The sequence below is a fragment of the Eublepharis macularius genome, chromosome 1, assembly GCF_028583425.1.
Source record: "Eublepharis macularius isolate TG4126 chromosome 1, MPM_Emac_v1.0, whole genome shotgun sequence".
Classification (NCBI taxonomy): Eukaryota; Metazoa; Chordata; class Lepidosauria; order Squamata; family Eublepharidae; genus Eublepharis; species Eublepharis macularius.
Window position 1 is genome coordinate 216,960,203 of NC_072790.1, and position 18,625 is coordinate 216,978,827.

The 18,625-nt window shown below is 41.5% G+C and overlaps 1 protein-coding gene across 1 annotated transcript in view; it reads left to right on the top strand.

Annotated features, from left to right (window-relative positions):
- Positions 1 to 18,625, top strand: part of SANBR (SANT and BTB domain regulator of CSR) — a 41,644-nt gene that overhangs the window by 4,806 nt on the left and 18,213 nt on the right. The window contains exons 2-9 of the mRNA XM_054979976.1: positions 3,864 to 4,022; positions 6,580 to 6,766; positions 9,931 to 10,024; positions 12,685 to 12,923; positions 13,953 to 14,011; positions 15,239 to 15,399; positions 17,104 to 17,190; positions 17,289 to 17,399. Of these exons, the coding sequence (XP_054835951.1) occupies positions 3,873 to 4,022; positions 6,580 to 6,766; positions 9,931 to 10,024; positions 12,685 to 12,923; positions 13,953 to 14,011; positions 15,239 to 15,399; positions 17,104 to 17,190; positions 17,289 to 17,399 (1,088 nt within the window). The 5' untranslated portion in view covers positions 3,864 to 3,872. The remainder of the gene's footprint in view (positions 1 to 3,863; positions 4,023 to 6,579; positions 6,767 to 9,930; positions 10,025 to 12,684; positions 12,924 to 13,952; positions 14,012 to 15,238; positions 15,400 to 17,103; positions 17,191 to 17,288; positions 17,400 to 18,625) is intronic.

Below are 18,625 nucleotides of genomic sequence, written 5' to 3' on the forward strand. Positions count from 1 at the left end.
GACCTAAAGGCTGCTCCAGTTTTAATCGCAGTCATCCTGTTAACTCCCTGGGTGACCTTGTGCAGCCTCAACCTGCTCATCTGTAAATAGTGTTATTCTCATAACTTTGCCTGGTGATTGTAGCTATTACTACGATAATAAAAGTGAAGCACTTTGTGCCTTTGGAAAAAGAGCTATATAAATACTAAGTAATATTATTGAAATTTATTAGACTGTCCATGAGAGCAGTGCCATTGTGTTTCATGCTGTTGTATCAGTGAAATGTGTTCCGCTGGTCCTTCAGCAGCAGGGTGGATTTGATTTAAATCAAATCGATTTAAATCACAGTATAAATCACACTAGTCAGTAAGCCTAGATTTAAATAATGGTTTTCTGCCTAAATACTCATTCTTTTCTACATAAAGACCCCTCACACTTAGGTTCTTCTGCAGATCTATTCCACTCCCAACAACTTTCTACTCATTGAATTTTTTGAAATTTAGCACTTAAGAGGTAAGGGGGTTGATTCTGTGTGCATAAATTTGCAAAGGAACAATGGGATTAAGGTCTTTTTCTCAACTCTGTATGTTTATTTTATAACATTTTTGCTGTGAAGAAGAGGCATGTGATCTCTACAGACACACATTCACAGTTTTGAGAACTGTAAAACCAAGCACCTGTGATAATATCTTCTAGATAGACAAATTGCCCAGTAATCTTACAGAAACCTCTGGAAGAGCATGACATTGTGAATGGATTAATGGAATTCATTTACCAAAAATGTAAACATTGCATGAATGTACAGCCTTATGCTGTATATTTCTGAGCACTCAGCCCCATGGCACAGAGTAGAAAAGAGTCCAGTAGCACCTTTAAGATTAACCACCTTTACTGTAGCATAAGCTTTCCAGTTTCTTCATACCCTCCATGCATCTGATGAAGAGAACTGTGATTCTCAAAGCTTATACTACAGTAAAGTTGGTTAGTCTTAAAGGTGCTACTGGACTCTTTTCTATTTTGCTACTACAGACTAACATGGCTAACTCCTCTGGATCTATGGTACAGAGTGGTAAGCTGCAGTACCCAAGCTCTGCTCAAGACCTGAGTTCGATCCTGGTGGAAGCTGGGTTCAGGTAGCTAGCTCATGGTTGACTCAGCCTTCCATCCTTCCAAGATTGGTAAAATGAGTATCCAGTTTCCTGGGGCTAAAATGTAGATGACTGGGGAAGGCAATGGCAAACCACCTCGTAACAAAAAGTCTGCCAAAAAAACATCGTGATGTGACGTCCCCCCATGGGTCAGTAATGACTTGGTGCTTGCACAGGGACCCTTTACCTTCACAGCCTCATGCTACATAATTAAAAATTAATCCTTATTTTGTAACTTTTGGATTATAATGGATCTTAAATGGAAAACTATCTTTAGGTAGATTTTTCCTCAAAAAACATTTTATTTAAAAAATTTGATTTTCCTCAGAAACATTTTATTTAAAAAATCCTGTTTAAATCTAAAAAAAAATCAGATTTAAATTTTTAAAAATTATAGATATAATTCTCTAAAATTATAGATATTCTCCAGAAGTTCAACTTTCTTCTAAGAATGGCCAAAGCTGCTGAGCAGGGCAGTGCCTCCAAAGGGTACCTTCTCTGCCCATCCTGCACTCCGTCCTCATTCTTGCAGTCCATTGTCTATGGATCATGTGCTGGTGAGGTGGAAACGTTGCTAAATAACCGTCTTGCTCCTTGTTCCAGGATGATTTGTCTTGCTGTATTTAGTTGGGCAGAGATCCAGAGGTGAGGGTTTTTTTTGTTCACTTTTTAGTTCGTTAATTGGAAAAAAAAAGCCCAAGATTCAGTTTAACATTGAACACTATTATAGTTTATTTAGATAAAATAAAATCTAAACTGTTCAGCTGACTTCACTGTAGCCTGGAATTGGAGTGAATAATACCAGGGTTAATGTCCTAGTCTTTTCCCTCCTTCCTGAATTCTTACACATTTGTTATCTACAGTGATTCATTACTGAAGAAAGGAGAGACTATTAATAGTAACTCACAGCAGTTTCCTTCTGAGAAGAAATTTTTGTCTTTAGATGTCAAAGTATAATATGACTTGCGCTGTGTTTTGTGTGGGGGCATTTTAACACCTCTAAAAATCCTTCTTACACACACATGTGCGCACACGCACACGCACACAGAGCTACCATTAGGCCCTGTGTTTGTGGCTTCTAGGGATATGGTAGGCTAGCTATTATGGTGGAGGGAATGCTTGGGTTTCTTGGAAATTTCTTATTGATTCCTCCTATTAGAAGATCAGTAATCAAGAACAAGTTTCCTTGAAAGGAAACTGCCAGTCTTTCCATGCTTAGCTGCAGAATAGTGTTGAGTTTATTGTTGTGGACATTCTCGGTGCACATAACGTTCGACTGAGCCTTAGGAAGCCTGGATGGTGTGCAGGATATGTGCCTTGACTGCTCATCTGCCATGATCATGGGTTCTATGGGAGGTGTGAAACGGGTCCTTGCTATAGACTTGTAAAGGGCTCCCTGAAGATTGAAGAGTTGGAAAACAATTGCTCTAGGGCGCTCTTTCTTTCTTTCTTTCTTTCTTTCTTTCTTTCTTTCTTTCTTTCTTTCTTTCTTTCTTTCTTTCTTTCTTTCTTTCTTTCTTTCTTTCTTTCTTTCTTTCTTTCTTTCTTTCTTTCTTTCTTTCTTTCTTTCTAACACACCTGCTGAATGGTAGAGCTTGTGCTTTATAGGCAAGAAAATCTCTGAGTTAGATGGCCCAGGCTAACCTGATTTTGTCAAATCTGAAAAGCTAAGCAGGACCATCCATGATTGTACTTGGATGGGAGACCACCAAGGAAATCTAGGGTTGCTACTCTGAGGCAGGCAGTGTCAAACCACCTCTTGAAAACCTTATGGGGTCGCCATAAGTCACCTGCAACTTCAAGGCACTTTTCACCACCACCCAGATTTAAATTCCTGGTATCTTGAGTTAAAGTATCTCAACCCAGTAACTGGGCTGAGATAGACCTTTGCCTGACACCTTCAAGAGTTGTTTCTATAAAGTGCTGGGCTGGATGGACCAGTGCTCTGACTCCATAGAAGGCAGCTTCATGTATGCTTTCTTATTATTGTAATTGGAGCTAACTCTCAATGGCAGATCTTAACCTTCCCCATTCCCCACTGCTCTGAAATACATCTGAACTGTCTGACAAGCTGAGTATACCACATGTCAGTGCTGACACATCAATATCAAATATTTATCTCTCTCTTTGAGACTAAAGTGTAGGTGGTGCAGCTGTAGAAAATATAATAGGCAACTTATATACTCACATAATTATATAGGTGTGGATTAGTCCTTTCCTCTTGTTCTTTGGCCACGTAGAATATTGAGAGTGAGAGGCCTTATTATAAGTATCATTTTCAAGCACGATCTATCTTCTCTCCCCTCTCTCTTTTCTTTTTAAAAGAGGAAAATGGTTGGAACAGACTGTTGAAAGAGGCCTTATCATCTTTCCTTCTCTTTCTGCCAGCTGCCACTAAGAGGCCTTGGTCTGGGAGAAGATGTGTCCCAGTAGACCAGTAAGAGGAACCTTACCGGGTATTTGTAACACTCTGCTTTCCACAACCAGCATTCTTGCCCCTCCCAATCTTTAATCCTAGAAAAGGTTATAGGAGAGTGGGTGTGCAGAAGAGATTGTGTGATTTGATTTTGTGGAGGGTTGAGGCACCTGCTTTCTTCCCACCTCACCCGAAAACAAGGGAAAGTTCCAGGAACAGCGCCATAAGATTTAGTTTTCTTTTAGGTGAGAGACCAATAGAAAATCTTTTTAAAGTGTATGACATGCTTATGTTTCTGCCTTTTGCTTCTCTCTTTCTAGTGCCAAAAGATGAGTCGTGGATATTCTGAAAACAATAATTTCCCATATGACAATAATCAAATGGTTTTGGACATGATCCTCTGTTCTTTAATTGGAGTCCCTCAGCCTATCAACTGGGACAGCGTGGCAAGGCTGGTGCCAGGCTATTCATCCAAAGAAGTAAGTTTTCTTTGTCTTTCCCAGGTTACAAAATCCTATATAGAGCAGTAGTGCATTTGGGTCTGGAGTGGGGACCAGCCCATGCGCTGGGGGTGGGGTGAGGACAGCATTGTCATACTGTGCTGGAAAGAACCAACAACTTTATTGATTACAGGTTCCCCAGGTCTTGGTGCAACATAGACTGGGGACAGTGGGTGCAGTTGGCAGCTCAGTTGCTGACAGCAACGTTCCCCAATCCACCTGTTAGGGTGACCAACTGAAGAGGGCTGGTATTAGGGCTGGAATTGGCTATTCCTAACCATCACCAGCCTCATGGGGACATGGTCAATGTGTCAACCCCAAAAGTTGGCTGTTGTCCACCCCACCCCCTATAGGGGTTCCCCAGCTAATACCTAACACCAGCAACCAGTTGTAACGGTTATGCTTTTTTTAACGATACAACGAAACATACACAGTGTGTATTTGTTATGGGGGAGATGAAAGCCCCGGGGCCTATTAGCCAACTGGAGCCTTAGGTAAAGTCTTTCCCGGCCCTGTTAACCAATGACCCCTTGCAGGCATAGCAAAGGATGGTTAGCAACAACAGAAATAAACATTTGGAAATGTGGTGGGAACGTGGGATTTTGCTGGCAGAGGGCTCCAAATGCCCAGTGCACCTGCAGCCACTTCCTTTTAAATATGAGCTGCAGTCCTCAGTTCCACTGACTCCGCCCTCCCCTAGTGATGCAGCTGGCCAGTGATGGTGGACTGCAGAAAGCTGCTTGTCAGCCCCCTTACTGAGAGCCAATGCTGGGCCCCTTTGCCCAGAGGCATCCTGGTTCTCATCCCCCACCCAAGACACAAAATATGTTCCAGCAGAAGGAAGAGAACTAGACTTCATGATGATGAATGGAATAACCAAGGAAGGCAACTTTGTGATCTCACGAACATCCTTATCTGATTGCAAACTGCTTTTTAGAGCTGGAGGATTTTACCTACCTTGAATGTCTCATCCTTTACTCTTAAATCAACAGCTTGCACGTGACCTTTAGGTAGAATTCTAATTGGACAAGATGCTTGTATCATAATGTCAACATTTAGACTGTATTTTGACACAGACTCTGACTTATGGCTGGGCTGTCAAGCATGCAGCCAGCCCTAAAAGACTTTTTGTGGATTACGTTCACACAGTAATTAATACCAGGGTAGAAGATGACATGTACACTGTGCAAATAAAACTCAGTTTCAGTCTGCTAGCTCCAACAGTGCCATGTATGAAAATGATTTTAAATAGAAGTAGGGCATTCTCTTCGCTTCACAAGTGGTACATTGTGAAGCGAAGAGGATGCCCTACTCCTATATAAGATCATTTTCATACATGACGCTCTTCCTGTCTTTTAAGGCTTTTGTGTGGCACATTAATGCCATTAATGCATGAGAGAGGATCAAATGGGCATTGCAGTCAGGGCAGGCTTTACATTCATCTTAGGAACTAATTTAAAACAAAGCCAGTTTTAAGCTTTGTTTATGACAATGACTTTATACTGACCTCTCTTCTGCACTTACTTTTTCTATTCCTACCAGGTTCCTGGTGTGTTTTTGAAAGGGAGTGGGCTAGACAAGCAAGGAGGTGGAGCAAGCCATCCACTGTGACATCACTTGGCTGCCTTGCCTGCTTCTAGAGCTGATGTTTATGGAGTGGTGTGATGTCATGGTGCCATAGAAGGATGGATTAAGCTTGAGCACCTTCCCTGCTAATGTGCTTGCCTAGCAGCATTGAAAGAGGCTTTGGACTGGGTTGCTTTTGATGCCCTTGCTAAATCCTCACTGACGGGGGGCACATATTAATTAGGCATCCCTTAAGCCTGAGAACTTATTGAGATCACTGTAAGAGTTCCACTTAGATATCTGACGAGTTCTTATTTTTTCCAGCTGCCCCTGCAGATTTGGACCTCTTTCTATGACTGTCTTTTCTTCCCATCTGCCTCTTTACAGGAAAGTGAGCAGAAAGAAAAGAAAGATTTATGCCTCACAGCATTTCCAATAACGATCTTACACCTTGGACTTCAGGCAGGACCATAGCTTAGAGGTGCACTGTGTGCTTTGTGTGCCGGAGGTTCTGGTTTCAGCTCCTGCACTGGCAATTTCCCTTAGAAGGATTTTGTGTTGCATGAGTGGAGAAGACCTTTGGGGGTTCAGAAAGCTGTTGCCAGTCAGACTAGATGATAGTGGGCTCAATATACCACTTGTCTGGCGGGTTTCCACAACTCCCTTATTCCCAGTTTCACAGGCACATTTGCTGGTGCAAATATTTTGGTTGAGCATGCCCATGCCAAGAAATCAAAATAGGCTTGCAGGTTTTGTTTGTAGGCAGGTCTCAAAAAATAATTTTTCAATTCCTGTTACAGGCAGTTTTAACAAAATCTAATAACCTGCATCAGACCAGGCCAGCAACAGGATGGAAATAGTTTTACAGCACTAGAATTGGTGTCCAAAGCACACTTAGGACTTTTTCCCCAGCATTGTTTTTGGCTGCAGGACCAAACATTGAATGCCTTCTGTGCTTATTTGTTGACAGTGCGCAAAAAGGTTTGAGGAACTGAAAAGCAGTGGAAATTCTCCAGTTGATAATCATTATAATCCACTAATGGCCAGTGGTGGAAGCCCTGTGGAAACACTAGCCACGTATATAAAAACCTCGCTTCTTGATGCCCAGGGAGAGTTACAGGAGCCTCCTAATGAACAAGATGCCATTTCTCTGAATGGTAGGTTTTTAGATGATTCATCTCTGAAATATATCAGATGAAAAAAAAATGGTGTAAGCAATGCTGTGGTAAACCTGCTCCCAGCAAAGTTTGATGCCGATCCTCAGACTACAGTTGTTTACCATTTAATATTGACCTATCCATCTGGATGACTTTATTTTATTATCCAGTGGAGTTAGCTGTGTTAGTCTGTAGAAGCAAAATAGAAAAGAGTCCAGTAGCACCTTTAAGACTAACCAACTTTACTGTAGCATAAGCTTTCACGAACTGTGGTTCTCGAAAGCTTATGCTACAGTAAAGTTGGTTAGTCTTAAAGGTGCTACTGGACTCTTTTCTATTTTATTTTATTAGTTGGCCCATTTGGTGTTCAAAGTACAGAAATGTGATTGTGTGTTTTCATCTCTTTCATTGATGTTTTGATTCCCTTGTAATTCTGATTATATGGGTTACTTTTGAAATAATTTATTTGTAGCTTTATAATCCAGAGTGTATTATAATTCAGAACTTCCTAAGGCTTTTTTTTAAAGTGCAGAATTCTTTAAAATAAGCACATTGGTGTTTGTGCATAAACTTAGCAGCTGTTGATGTTATCATCCTGCAAAGACCTCTGTATATAGTTGAAGTGAACAAAGGGTTAACTTGTTTATTGTAGCCAAAATGTTATAGATTGTAGAAATTGTTTATGAGGATTCAGGCCACAGCAATGAGTCATAAGCCAGTTAAAACGCCATAAAGATGCCTCAGTCTGGTACACATGGGAAAGGTTATAACACCGTGATAGAGCACATGCTTTGCAGCTCACAGGTTCAGTCTCATGTTAAAGGAGTTCAGGCTGGACTAGGAAAGACCTCTGCCTGAGACCCTGCACAGATATGAAGTTGCTTTCAACTGGGCCAAATGACACGATACATTTCCCCAGACATGACTTGCTTTTCCTGCAGCGTTACAGAAGCTGTAGTGAATGTCCGTTTAAAATTCTGTGGGGTCCCAATTCACCACTGGACCATGGGGCGAGGAGAGGCTCCGCCCCCCCCCTTTAGTCAGACCTTTGGCTGGTCTAAATATTGTTCTCTTCTGACTGTAAGCAAATGTCCAGTTTTCAGGAAGAGACAGGTCTCTCTCAGCTTTTGCTGTTCAAGATCCTTCAAGTGGAGATTTCATAAAGAGCATATGCATTGGCCTAGAAAGCAGAGAAAAGAATGATGGGTGGCAGTATTTATAACAACTGTGCTTATAACCCAAAATCTTCTCTAGACAAATTACTGCCCCACTAAGAGCACTGAACAAAATCAGTGTCACTGTTATCCCTACGATACAGCTGGGGAGCTGGGGCTGAGAGAAGTGGCTTAGCCAAGGCCAGCTGCTAAGTTCATGGCAACAGCAGGATTTGAACCCACTGAGTGCTGATTTGCAGTCCAACCACTTAACTACTACACTTCATTTATTTGAAATGGTTATACTCTTGCCTTATCTCTTTGGACTCAATGTAACTAACAGAGTAGCAGTAGGTTGCAAGGTCACCAAAACAGCAGAAAGAGATAAAACATAGGTTAAAAATGCAGTCAGATTTATTTTTTAAAAAGTTTTCACAGTGCCAAATGGCCTCTTAATTAAACAATCTTACATGCCTTCCCAAATGCAAGGAGTAGAGGCACTCTCTGATCTACTCTGGTAGGCCATTCCAGAGGATGGGACTGCCTGGGGCCTGTTGCCATATGGAGAGTCTTAAGAGAGCTGTATGAGGTAGGAAAATGGCTGGTGAGAAAGACCCTTATGCTGTGTCAGACCAGGTCTACATATCTAAACATTATTTGCTCTAATTGGCAGGAGTTCTCCAGGATCTTAGGTAGAGAAAGATCTTTCCCAACACCTGCTGTTTGAGAACTTTAACTGGAGATACAAAGGATGGAACTTGGGACTTTGCATGTAGAATGTGCTCTACCACGGAGCCATGTCCCCTCCCCAAGAGAGCGAGAGAAGACAGAGGTGAACGATGCACACGTGAGATAGCTAGGATGGCAGATGCAGGGAGAGAAGATGATGAGTGATATTGAGAGCATGTAAAGGGGCTTCCGGGGCAGGAGAAAAGACACAAGATAGAAATCTGCTGAATAGGTAATTATGTACGGAGGATTCGTTGTAAATGTACTTACCAAAGGGTTGGCTGAAGGTTTTCAGCAATGGTGATAGTTCCTGGCCAGGCCCTAATATAGAGCTCCAGTAATACGGAGCTAGACCAAGGATTTTTTGTTTGTTTGCTGTAGATATCTTGTTCACATCATAGTTCTTGGAGTTTGTCTAAATGCTGTCATAGAGAGATCATCACTATTTATTTGGAACAGGAGGTATGTTTTAAATAGTAACGGACGCATTAGCTGGTTCATTTATGAACCATTTTAAGGGTAAGGCTACCAGACAGAAAATTCCTAGCTTTCCTGTTTCAGGAAGAAATAAGGAATACACGGGCCATTTTCAGACGGCCAGGCGCCCGGAAGATCGCGCAAAATTCACACCGTAAAAGCATCTTCCTAGCGCAATTTCTTGGCACAATCCTGTTTAATGGCCCTTTTTCTGATGCTATCGGGCCATTAAAGGGGATCGTGCCAGGAGATTGTGCTAGGAAGACGCTTCATGCTGTGAGTTTGCGCGATCTCCCCGGGGCGTGTGTGAAAACAGCCATGAAGTTGTATTTGGGGAGGGAAAAGGTAGCTCACCAGGCTGTACAGTGTTAACTGATAAAGCCTGCCTGTGCTTCTTTCTCTCACTATGCTTTGGGCAAAATGTGTGGACATTGTGCTCAGAGGCAGGGGGGTTGTGAGTGTTAGAAGGTGCAGCTGCCTATTTTCATCCTCCCATAGAGAGGATGGGTTAAGAGAGAGAATGTATTTTAATAGATAGTTAATTATGATGTTTCCTGTGATGGTTTTTCTCCTCTCCTCTTTTTTGGGGGTGGGGACAAGCCCCTTGTGTTTGAAATGTTTTGGTTCCTTGTTATCTCCCTCCTCCCCAGTGGATTTGAATGCTTTTGAAAGAAGTGTGTGAAAGGTTTCCTTCTAGTAGTGTTTTCCTTGCCTCTGGGCATAGAACCACCAATTGCCAGCACTTTTGAGAAGCATCATCTCACTGCGATGTCCTAATGCTTTTTCTCCCCCCTTGTATTTAAGGAAGGCCAAGTGTAGCTTCCTCAAGGAATTGCTCTTCAGAAAGTGAGAAATGCCCTGCACATAAAGGTCGAGAAAATGCTGATGAAACACAAGGGTAGGAGGATGGTTGTTTGCTTTTGGGAAAGCCAGGCAGCCCTGAGACCTGTGAAATTCTGCTTGGAATTATAGCTCTGCGCATTTGGTGGGTTTGGGGATGTGTGGAAGGAAAAGGCATTGTTTGGCCTTAAGGAAGAAAAAAAAAAGTCTTCCCTAATTAGCTCCTTGAAAGCGAATGTACAAATCTGGGGAAAGCCTAGGTATTAAAGAATGTGCAGGTCCCTCCTTAGAATTGGGATTGGCTCTAGTTCTGGAATTCTGGGAGTCTTCAAGTGTCCTGTGCAACTCCCATCTTTAAAGATTCAACGTAAATGGATATCTGGACAGCACTGAGATCTCTGGGCACAGTTTGGGGTTTCCCCACAGTCCTGGGGTAGGGAAGGATATTTAATCCTGACTGCTTAGCACAGGGAACCTTTATTGCAGCTGTGCATCTGGACTGAGGGAAACGGGGTAAACCATGGGAATGCCCTTACAAGGGTGTCTTCTCCCCCTCCCCCCACTGCCCCATAAACATCTTGCAATGCTTTTTAAAGTGTCACTTGTGGGAAGGTGTCATCAGCGATGTCTGTTCCACCTTTGTCCTGTTGCCATTTCTGCTTTGAACCCTGAAAAAGTCAGTCAAGAGTTCACAGGCCTTCTGTAGAGCAAGTACTGTTCAGATTTTTCCAGCTGTTCCTCAGTAAGAAAGATTATGGCCTGAAAGACAGTTTATCTACCACAATGCACACTCAGCTTTGGAATCATGGAGATGTATAGAACATATGAATGGTTTTGTTTTTGATTCACATGGGGTAAGAGCTAGCTAGTTCCAGCAGGCCTGTCTGGTGCTCTGCATGGACTGAATTTGTGGGCTGAAGATGTTCAAGAATCTGTGACATGCACAGATTATGTAACAGAAAGGCAGGAGTTCCTGAGCAAACCAACCAGGGTAGAAAGAGTTCTCTGAGGGATAGGATGTTTTGAAAGCCCATTAGAGCCTGCGGAAACTAGCAGCTTTCATAGAATCCAGTGAATCCATGGAATCCAGTGAATTGCTGCCATGTCTGCCAGTTCCAGAGCACAGACAGACTCCCCCTTCTTGCAAAGGGCAGCTTTTGTATGAGCATCCCTTCTGCCTGTGTAAAACTTGGTTTCGTTTCCCTCCCCAACCTCTTTTGAAATGAGGGGCCATCTGCATGCACCAGAGCTCAGTGTGTGAATTACACTGGGCCCGGGACATTGTGTGGATTAATGAATATGGGAGCTTTATCTCAATGTAGCAAGAGAGAGTAGTGTGAATTTACCCCATGCCAGCTGTCCTGGAGCAGAAGCCTGCATCTCGTCTTTATAGCCTGTTAGCAAAGAAAATCTAAAACATGCACTCAGTTGTCATCTTCGTAATATGGATGAAGTTTTATTTGTAGCAATTCTGTGCTCCTTATTGTTGAGGAGATTTACAGTGAAATTGAGATAAAGTATCACCTAAAATGATATATTGTTAGTATATGCAGCGTCTTCACATTAATACCGGGAGTGGGTGTAATCCATGGTCAGAAATTTAAAAATCTTGAACCTTTACAATCCCAAATTCTTTGCCAAGAAAAACCATATTTTGTGATCTGTTAAATATAAGAAAATTAAACATCTGATTTTATATAGCATATTCTGTGATTTTGTTGGGGTTTTGCATACATTTTGTATTTTTGCTAGCAATGGCTATGGGCAAGGAACTGTGCAAGGCACTAAAGCTGCTCCCACAACATGTATCCAGTCATTCTTTTGGCTCTGGAGATTTCAGCATGCATTTCCCACACAAATCAAAGGGTCTGCTTTGCAGCCCAAAGGACTAGAAATATGGCAACATTTTAAATTGCAGCCAAAGGAGACAGTACAGCAGATGCATATAACAGTTTCCTGACTCCTTAAAAAAATGAAATGCAGCTTCCAGAGACTGTGAATTCAGGTGGAAATATGGCAGAAGGGCTTTACATTATTTTGCACTTAGCTCTTTGGCTCAAAATGGTTTTCCACCCACAGCTGATAGAAAAGCAGGACAGGATTTGAAGAAGACAGAGTTAAGCAGCCTTCCTTCTTTCATTTCTCCACTCAGAGCTGCAGCTTCTTGTGGTTGCTTTCCATTTGTAAACAAACTGGGAAACTGTTATAGGGCAGATCGGTAGAGTGCAGTTTGACTCTCATTCTCAGAAAGTGGAATTCTGCACCCGTGGTCGCATTCTGCCCTTTTTCTGTGTTTTTATGAAACTGTTGCATGCACCCAGTTGTGACGAATGTCCCCAGATACCAATACTGGGAGACAGTGGCTTGCCCAAAGCCTTTCATTCCCTTTGAGGTTTGAGAGAAACTGAGATTTGATGCCAAGTGTTGCAGTTTCACCCAGCACACTATCCTACTAGGTCAATTTTTTTTCCAATTTAGTCTGCATTTTCATGTTTTATTCTTGCTCCTACATATATAATTGAATAAAATTGTCTTTGTTACATCTTCAAATACCTGTATAATTACCACTTGAATGTATGCAGAAGGCACCAGGTGTGTGATTTTTCTTCTCAATGTTTGTTGCTCTTAGACTTAAAACATAATTGAAGGGTAAATCAATCCTGAAAGTAAGCTAAAATAATGTTCCTCCCTGTGACTTCTTTTTCTTTTCAAACGAAGGCCAAATATGGTGATCCATGTGTGTGATGAAGCAAAAAATCTGAAGGAAGATTTTGTTTGCCCACGCGATCTTTTGATTTCTGAAATGAAGTACTTTGCTGAATATCTGTCAGTGGATGCCCAGCGCTGGGAAGAGGTGGACATTTCTGTTCACTGTGACGTTCACATCTTTAACTGGTTGATAAGATATGTTAAAAGGAACACTAAGGAGTATGAAGTGCATGAAATACCTGCCTTAGGTAAAAGAAAATCTATTCATTTTTTGCTGCAAATTCCCATTCTGAAAAGCCTGACTTCTGATTCAGACTAAGAGTCTGGATGCAAAATTGCTTTGGAAGGTAATTTCCTTGCCCTGTTCAATTTTGGATAGTAAAAGCCCAGTACATAACAGCTGGGTATACCAATGTTGGCTGGAAAGATTGGGTTCTTTAGCCTGGTGTAGGAGAAACACACTGCTTGATCGCCTAAGGATAGTTACGAGATCAAGAGTGTCATGTATATTTGCACACAGCAGAATTTGAGTCTAGTTCTAACCTTGGTTGCAAATACTGATTTGCAGCTATCCATGGCTTATATTAAAAATGGTGCATTTGTAATGCTAACCACAGTTAACTCTGAAAAGGAAGAGGGGAAATTTATACTCTAAACGGCAGGAGAATTAGGATCCTACAAGGTAATCCTAATCTAATAACTATGGTTGGAAGATTGAGGAGGTTCTTCTGACTAGCAGCCTGTTATGAAAATGTTAGAATCCCTTGGTCTCATAATAAAATCCAAATGAGAGAAAATTCAGAGGAGGGGAGCATTAAAGGTAGGATTTCTCTCCTACCACTCCACTTTATTTTGAATATGAAATGGTATATCCATTCTGTACCATCTCAGAAGTCTTCCACCTCATTCTGTTGCATTCTGTGTAGGTATGGCTTAATTTGCCTTCAGGAAGTGAGTTTTTAAACACGTTTTATGTCAGTCCTCTTTGGATGCCTAATAGGGGAAAAATAAGGAGGCACATAGCTATATTAGGGCTCAAATGTGGCCAGAATTAAAAAATCTGCTTTTATTGCCAGAAAACACCCAAGTCAAGATATGTTATTTCTGTAGAAGGAACGGAACCCAACGCCTACTTTCTCTTGCTGTTCCTGCTTTATGGAATGTGGACTTTATGATGCAAAGAATCTCTTGTAGTGTTTCCTTTTACAAATCATGCAATGTTATGTTTAATCATTCTTGATAAACTTTTAACCCTGTTCTTTTATTTCATTTTTTAGAGCCAAGCAATGTCATTTCAATTCTCATTTCCTCAGAATTCCTGAAGATGGATTCCTTAGTAAGTATGCGAAAAGACATGGAATTGTGAGCCCTAGGAGCTCTATTTAACAATTGCATTGGCAATATGTTTCCCATGGAACTAGTCCATGTGATCCAATGTTTCCTTAAGCATTCATGTATGTTGCCTCTGTGGTGGTGCTTTCCACAGAGCACTCATTTCAGAAATGATGGGCACCCGAAAAAAAAAACCCTCCGCCTGAGTTGACTTTCTGTTAATAGCAACATTATTAAAACTGTGAAATGCCAAAGAAAATCCTAAGCAAAAATTACGAACATGGGAGTAGTGGCAATGTATATGTACTGAATTGCAGTTGTTCTGGCTCCAGTTGTGCTTTATCACCTTGTGTTGACATACCATGTAAATAGGAACACATAGTCATAAGAATGTAAGAAGAGCCCTGCTAGATCAGACAGTTAGTTAAATTTTGTACAGCATCCTATATTGCACAGTGGCCAACAAACAGAGCCTAGAGTCAAGACCTTCTCTCTGATGTTGCCTCCTAGCACTTTAGTTACCATGGCTTGTAGTCATTGAAGGGTCTGTCCTCCAAAAGTCTTTCTAAACCTATTCTAAAACCATCTATGATAGTGGGTGTTATGACATTGACTGGCAATGAATTCTGCAATTTGTCATTGTATAAAAAAGCTTCCTTTCATGCATCCTGAATCTAATGCCCATCAGCTTCATTGAGTGCTCCCAAGTTCTAGTATTATGGAGGAGAAAGATAACTTTGTCTCTGTTTACTTTCTGTGTTATACTCATAGTTCGATAGATCTCTGTCACATTAATTCAAATACAGTCCTCCTGAGCTCAAACTTGGAAATAAGCCTACACAAATTCTTCACTCATGACAGTGTCGGGTATTTGTGGCCTAAAGGGATCAACTTGTATAGCTGTTCTTTGCCTGGCTGTGTGCAGATTCTTACCCAAATTAGTAGCTCTTTACAAATCTTTTCTGGTACTGGTTAGAGCCACTACCACTTGTATTAGGCCTGCTTAGCTATTGTTTTAGAAGGGGGCATAACTTGACCTCTGACCTCTCTTGAGTGGCCTTCTTCCATGATTCACCCTGTGTGGATCTCTCCGCCATGTGTTTCTGTGGCTGGCTGAGGAGGACAGTCTAGACTCCATCTCTGTATTGTGTTTGTGTACTTTATTCAGCTCCTCAGGCAGGATCTCTCTTTAAATTCCTAGCTTGTATTGTCCTTATTTTTTTTTCCACAGGTGGAAAAATGTATTCACTATTGCCACAAAAATATGAGTGCTATTGTAGCCACACCATGCAACATGAACTGTATCAATGCTAATCTCCTGACACGCATAGCCGATCTCTTTACGCATAGTGAAGTGGAGGAGGTGAAAGACAAGAGAGATAAATTTAAGAGGTGGTACTTTTTATTCCATTACTGTTTTTTCCCCTCATATAACAACTTGTCACCTGCCCTTTTGTCTTCCATTAATATTATTCACAGCTACCTGTTGATCAAGTCTTATGATAGACTGATGTACAAAATGTGGATTTTGAATCCTCTTAATATTAAATTGGTCTGTGAAGGTGTAACCGCAATGGTTGCAGTATACACACAGGTCGCTAGTCTTTGTTCAGTTCCTGAGAACATCAGACACCACCTCTCCCATGCCACGTGAGGGCCAGTATTGTGTAGTGGTTAAAGTGTTGAATTAGGATTTGGGAGACTCAAGTTCAAATCCCCACTCCTCACTGGCGAGAAAAGAGGGATAAATATCTAAATAATTACTCTTAAAGCCTTTGCACCCTGATCACCTAGTCTGATTAAAGTCTAGAATGCATCAGACATTTTGCAGGTTAGCAGCTTTTCCATCATGGCCCAAAACATCGTATTTTTTTCTTCTCCCCTCTCACTCCTTTTTCATTTTTGGAGTTGTCTTTGAACCAGCATTTCTACTTGCAATCTCTTTCAGTTTTAAAACTGAAGATATTTTGCAGAACATGATAATGAATTATGCCACTGGCCCATCTAATTCAGTATGGTTTATTCTGATGGGCAGCGGCTGTCCAGGATCTAAGGTAGATAAGGATATTCCCCCCACACATACCTACTGTCTTGAGATCTTTTATCGGAGATGACAGGGATTGAATATGAGGCCTTCTGCATGCTAGAGGGTTGAACCCAGACTAAGTTTACTGGTAGCAAAATAGAACTTACCTATCCCCCCCCCCCCACACACACACTGCAGACTACAGATCTCTGCAAAATAGTGCTCCTGGGAGATAAGGAGACACTGAGAAATTACATGAGGGGGTCAGCAGTGGGAAGGAGGGATTGTCTGGAATTGCCAGTTTCAGCTTGAATCTAGCCCCAGGCATGTACTTCCCCACTGAGCCAAGGCTTCTTTCCTCCAAGAAGCTTGGAAGTGGGTGGGTGGATGAATGAGAAAGAAATATTACGTTGGTCATCCCCAAGCTCATAGCTTTTCAGAATAATTTCTTTTGATTCTTTGTTTATACCTTGTCTTTCTTCCCGCTGGAGACCTAAAGAAGCTCACATCTTTCTCCTCTCCTTCGGTTTTCCTAACAATACTGTGAGGTAGGTTAAGATAAGAGTACATTACTGGCCCAAAGTCACCTACTGAGCTTCCATGGTAGAGTGGGGTATCAAATCTGGGTCATCCAGATCCTAGTCCATCACTCTAGCCACTACACCACACTGTTTCCCATGTCTCTTGTTTTACTTAGGCAGTGTGACCTAAACTTCATAGGTACCCCGTATAGTTGGAAATGAGAATGCATATCCTTTCATTTAGTCAAAGAAGTCTTTTTTAGACAAAATAATACAGAGATGGTTAAAACAAGAAAATTCTTTTAGACAAAATAATACACTTTTAGACAAAATAATACAGAGATGGTTAAAAGATGAAGAAAATTCCAAGAGAGAATGCATATTACAGACTAGATCTCTGTGAATACTCAATTTTTAAAACTGTCTTTCTGCAATTTTTAGAGAAGTGCTTACTTTTCTGTTTTCTATATAAAGCAAAATTTTAATTATGTGCAACTTAATTATTTTTTCCCCATTTAAAAAAAAATCTTCTCTGCCTGCTACTGACAGCAAACTTTTTTGCAAGAAGATAGAAAGGTTGTTTGATCCTGACTACCAGAACCCGGATTCTCGGGGCAATGCAGCAACACTATATAGGTACAGTGCTGTCTCCCTTACTTCATCTTACCTTGCTCCTCTTCTCAATGCTGAATTCTTTAATGCCAGATTTATGCAGTATTCGTATTTTTGAACAGGTGCTGTTTGTGTAAGAAACTTCTGACTAAGGAAACTGAAAGAAGAATCCCATGTATTCCTGGAAAGATCAATGTGGATCAGCATGGAAATATTATCTATGTTCACATAAGGTGCTGCATTTTAAAAAAGGAATAATATATAGGATTATAGCTTTCTTTTAAATTTATGTTGTGTTAGGTTCTTTAACTTGTAAACTGTTGAGGCATTCTGTGTCAAATGTTCCAGAGACTTTGAAGACACCCCCCCACCCAATCCACGGAAGCCATTGGCTTTACAAATATAACGGTTGAATTTGGCAAAAACGTTTATGTCGTCTTTCAGTTTCCGACAAAAATGCACTACAGTCTGTCCAAAATGATTCAAAATCTAAAACAACTGTTTAAAGTAATAAAATTATCAGCCCACCAGAATAGCTGCGCTTTACAGACTTTTCTAAAAGAAAGCAGAGATGGTGCGGTGCTTACCTCACTGGGCAGACTATCCCTGCCCCGCCCCCCCCCCACAGCAAGCCCTTGTATGACTGTGATCAGTCTAATTTCCCTCAAACAATGCAGATGGTGCTAGCCAAGAGTGGACTTGTTGCATGGGCTTTATGGAGAGATTGGTGGTCCCTCAATTGTCTGGATTCAGTTTTAGCTTGTTTTCCTTTAACCACTTGATAGTAACATCCAGGGATCTGCCCAGATCTGAAACGGCTGCTTCCAGAGGCTTCAACAAAAATATACAAACATGTCATACATGTCATACTTGGCACCTTCCAGTGGTCCAGACAATGGAGCAGTCTCCTCTTCCACTACTAGGAGGCATGTTCTTTATAGAAGAAAGCATTGGCCAGAGCTAGGCTAAGAGGCACTTCTCACTTTCTCCTTAAAAAAGGTAAAGGTGTGCAAGCACCGAGTCATTACTGACCCACGGGGGGACATCACAAACTTTTTACAGGGTGGTTTGCCATTCATCTATACTTTACCCCCAGGAAACTGGGTACTCATTTTACCAACCTCGGAAGGATGGAAGGCTGAGTCAACCTTGAGCCAGCTACCTGAACCCGGCTTCTGCCAGGATTGAACTCAGGTTGTGAACAAAGCTTGGGCTGCAGTACTGCAGCTTACCACTCTGTGCCACTGGGCTCTTCACTTTCTTCTTAGAGACAGTCTCCCCCCCCCTTTTTTTTTTTCCTCTCTAAGCACATGGTCACGGATTCTTCCTGGTCTGTCTCTTGTGGCTTAGCCAATTGTAAGGGACTATTACTCCCTGCAGGGGAGGATTTCTGAAGAAAGAATAAGTTCTTTCCCACTTGAAGTTGGCTATGGGGACAATGAGACAGCCTCATATGGCT